The 4,339-nt window shown below is 32.8% G+C and overlaps 1 protein-coding gene across 1 annotated transcript; it reads left to right on the plus strand.

Annotated features, from left to right (window-relative positions):
* Window positions 1-2,399: 2,399 nt before the first annotated feature.
* Window positions 2,400-3,587, plus strand: LOC143584655 (11 kDa late embryogenesis abundant protein-like). Its single transcript, XM_077066662.1, has 2 exons — window positions 2,400-2,557; window positions 3,156-3,587. The coding sequence occupies exons 1-2, from the start codon at window positions 2,450-2,452 to the stop codon at window positions 3,369-3,371; spliced, it is 324 nt and encodes a 107-aa protein (XP_076922777.1). The 5' UTR covers window positions 2,400-2,449; the 3' UTR covers window positions 3,372-3,587.
* Window positions 3,588-4,339: the final 752 nt, after the last annotated feature.

A 4,339-nucleotide genomic window follows, 5' to 3' on the forward strand; every position in this document is an offset into this window, starting at 1 on the left:
CCGAGTATTAGTTGAGGTATCATGTTGTGACGTGTCTGTTAACTATATGTTATTACAAGGAGTAAATTATAATAATGAATGAGTTTGGGTCGTATTGATTAAAAATTATTACAATTAAGGTGGTTTAATACAAATTGTTGAATATGGTAAAACATAACAATAACGTATTGTTTTGACGGGGTTTTGGGGGTTTAAAATCAAAAAGATGGAATGCAAACTAATAATGGGTTGAGTGCCTAGATGCTGGAATTTCAGCTTATTTCCAAATTTTAAATGGTTTTAAAATATTCATAGTAAATTAATCGAACATTCGTTCGGGGCGCATTATATATCGATGGAAAGCTATGTGAGTCTACTTTCTCAGATTTTTAGCTTAAAACAAAATACCTACCATAAGTGGGCGAAAATACTTAAATACTACAGCTGCGCAGATCTGTTTTTCTTAAACAAGAGACTTTAAAGTATTTGCAACATTATTAGGAAATAACCAAGAATGCGTGGAATTGTATATGGTTGTAACCTTCAAGGTGTTCATATTAAATTACATGAGTTGAAGTGAGTGATATCTTGGTTTGGGGTTTGTATGCAGAACTACGGAGACATATATGTTGTGATCCATATGTGCAAATATGCGTGTTTTACTATTACATGCTTTTGAATGGGGTTGTGTGAATTACAACTTATAAGCGGGGAGTAATGACGTTTTATTATGTTGGTGTATTATTATATTTATGGTTTGTTTTATAGTGTATTGTTATTCTAAGTTACAATGGCTATTTGCAGGTGAAAAGGCTTAGTGTCGAGCTCGAATGAAGGAAGAAGACATAAGAAGATCAAAGTCGGGCTTTAAACAACTAAATGGAGATTGTGCCTTGGGGATGAAATTGATATACTTTAATTTTATAATATATAATTTTGTTTTATAGTTGAATATCGTATATACAGGGTATCGGCCCTCACTAGGTTTTGACTAATTATCTATTGTGGTGGTAACATGCAGGTAGGACAAGTTGACTATCTAATAAGTGGCCAAGACATATGGATTAATCGGATAGTCATTGATTGCACATAATATTGGGAGACCGATATTGAAGAATTATTTGAGGGAACTGGAGAAATGACGGGGTGGCTCAAATTTGTGGCAGATAAAGGTGGTTGCATGAAGTCATGGAGGTTTTTGGATAATTGTTTTTATTTGTGTTAAACTGAATGCTTTTATAATATGTATGTTAAAAAATGAATAATTTAGACTAATGGTAAAGATGGATGCTTTAGCTATTCTAGCTATTTCTGTTCTATCTATGTTTTTATTTGTCTTTTAAGGCGATTGATTTGCCGCCATATTTGATTGAAAAACGTCATATTTGCTCACTTTTTTTGTACTAGTGATTAGGTAAGCACATGTCAATACATTGTAAAAGTGTCATAATATGTTTTTATGGGGACACTTTTTAGGATGTTAATGAATATATTATGCGACCATAAAATTGGTTTCATAATCTTATTTGTGATATCAGGACTTTTTTCTTGGTACTAAAGTACATATAATGTTGCACCATAAGGGTTTTATAAATTAATTTTAAGGACGCTTGTATGTGTATCAAAAGATTAAAGATAGGTAATCATATGTTAAAACATTGTAAAAGTGTCCTAATATTTTTTTTATTGGGACGCTTTTTGGGTTGTTAATGAATATTTTATGCGACCATAAAATTGGTTTCATAATCTTATTTGGGATATCAGGACGCTTTTTGAGTTCCGAGACTTATTACGACCCCTTTACATGAAACGCTTTTCTCGGTGGTCCTATTAAATGAAAGGTCCTATAATATAACATTTTAGGACGCTTTTATGCGTACTAAAAAACTCTTTTTGTTATAGTGTTCTTAGGTTTTGGTTTGGGTCAGGTATACCCGTTTCATAATAGATAAATTCATTTGCTCACTCCTAATTGATTATAGCATTAAATTTCATACTGTTAATATTTAGGAAAAAAAAGTTGCATCATAAAAACATAAAAATGTAAATGTATTCTGTTTATCATTAATATTTTAAGTATGGTATTGCTGTTATTTCAGTTAAGAAAAATAGCATGTTTTGTATGGATGTTCAGGGACTGATGTTTGTAAGCCAAACTGTTATATTTTTAAATTAAAATAACGACTTTTTGTTGTTGAATATCGAACTATAGAAAATAAAGTTATATGTATATCTTCGAGGGTAATGTATATCCTAACATGGGGTTATTTGCCACCATCTTTTGCTATTGCACCATCTGTCCAAAAGGAACTCGGTGGCACGTAATGCTGTAACCACGTAGCATCCTCCAACCACGTGGCATCAACCTTTACAACCAACCATAGCTATTTAATGCATTACCTAAGCAGCTTAGTTTTTCACTTAACCATCCAGTTAATCGATCAGACAAACCTTTTGAAAGTGAAACAAAATGCAATCAGGCAAAAACGCTGCGGGCTCCGTCAAGGAGTCGGTCTCGAACATGGCGGCGTCTGCTAAGGCCGGAATGGAGAAGACCAAAGCAACTCTCCAAGAGAAGGTATATATATGTTGTTTGTTTATCTTAAAATCATGGATCAAAACTAACGGTTTAGTTATATTAATTTTGTATACCTGAATCCTAATTGAATTTTATGAAATTTTGTTTCTATCATAAATATGAACTATAATAAATACTATATAATAATCAAGTAATTATTAGTTAATAGAAAGATAACTTTGTTTCAGTATCAGTAAGATCAAATTTGTCATTTAAAAAAGGTGTGGTGTAGCTTATTGTCCGTTTACCTGTTTCTTTGTCTCTATTGTAATTATATCTCTTTATTTTCAAAAAAAATAGGAAGATTTACTAATTCATGATTTTTGGGTGAAAAATTTCAAGACCTAACGTTAAAAAAGCTAGGAAACCGAATTTTCAGTTTTTGGTTCTGTTCATATATGTTGTCCAGAAACGAACCATAAACATTCATAATTGTATTATGAAAAGTATACATATTTGATATTTTACTACCTTAGAACTTGAATTAAAAAACCACTATTGTTTTTGTTGAAGCTTTCATTGGTTAAATATTCTGGCTATTTAACAATGTTGTTTTGCGGACAAATAACCTTTGGGTATTTGTTCTTGAATAATATAGGGTGAGAAGATGACTGCTCATGACCCTATGCAAAAGGAAATGGCTAGAGAGAAGAAAGAAGAGAGGAAACACGAGGCCGAGTATGAAAAGCAAGCCACGAAAGAGCACAATGCCGCCCAGGGGGCGGCCGGTTCCGGAACCATGGGAACTGGCACTGGGACTCATACCTACACAACCACTACCACCGGCCATCACACAGGAACCGGCGGGATATAAGGTGGTGGACGTAAAGCAGTACGTGTTCTTTGAGATGTTTTTAAATGGATCACTACGTACGCTTTGTGTGTTTTATGTTGGGTTTTTTCTTTTTTCTTTTTTCTTTTTCTTCTAATAGTTTTCGTGGGAGTTTGGTTGTTGTATAGTTTGCTTATCGTTGATACCACCTTATACACTCGTGGTGTTATCAGAAATAAAGTATGAGAGATAAAATATGTGAGTTATGGCTTTTACTAAAAATTTTTTTTTAACGGCCAACTAAACTAAGAACGCCGGGTACTTCGTACGAGATCCTCATTTTCTAAAGGTAGCCTGAGCCGGCCACTAGTTCGGACGGACGAAGCCCTAGCGGTCCATCTATTGAGGGATTCACCGGATAAAACCCGACCCCTACGCCCGTCAGACGGCACGACAGCGAGGAGCCGGTAAACCGGGTGAGATCAGGATTCGAACCCTGGCAAGTTAGGGGCATCCCTCATATCTTCCATATAAATTGGTGATAGTATTTAATTGGCTTTTACTAATTTAACTTTTAACTTTGCTACTACTTCTAGTATTTAATTAGTTACTAGTACTTTGGTGATCACAACGACATTAGGAATTATGTAATAATAAAAGAGAAAAAATGAATAGCATGACTAAGGAATGAAATAATGATAATGATAATGATAATGATAATGATAATGATAATGATAATGATAATGATAAAAGAGAACGACTAAGGAATGAAATAATGAATAAATAATAAAAAGAGAAAAAATGAATAGCTTGACTATTGCATATTCAAGCTATTTATCTTATCTCACTATTCTAATAAGAAAATAATTTTTAATAAATAAAACTATTTTAGGCTTAAGTGTTAAATAATCTAACAAACAAAAATAATTAGGCTAAAAAGGATAATTTCTAATAAAAATTATTTAGTCTTAAGTGTTAAATAATTTCTAATCAACAAAAATAATTTGGCT

The sequence above is a fragment of the Bidens hawaiensis genome, unplaced genomic scaffold (genome assembly GCF_021521415.1).
Source record: "Bidens hawaiensis isolate Kalapana, Puna unplaced genomic scaffold, B.hawaiensis_p1.1 tig00033216_1, whole genome shotgun sequence".
Lineage (NCBI taxonomy): Eukaryota > Viridiplantae > Streptophyta > Magnoliopsida > Asterales > Asteraceae > Bidens > Bidens hawaiensis.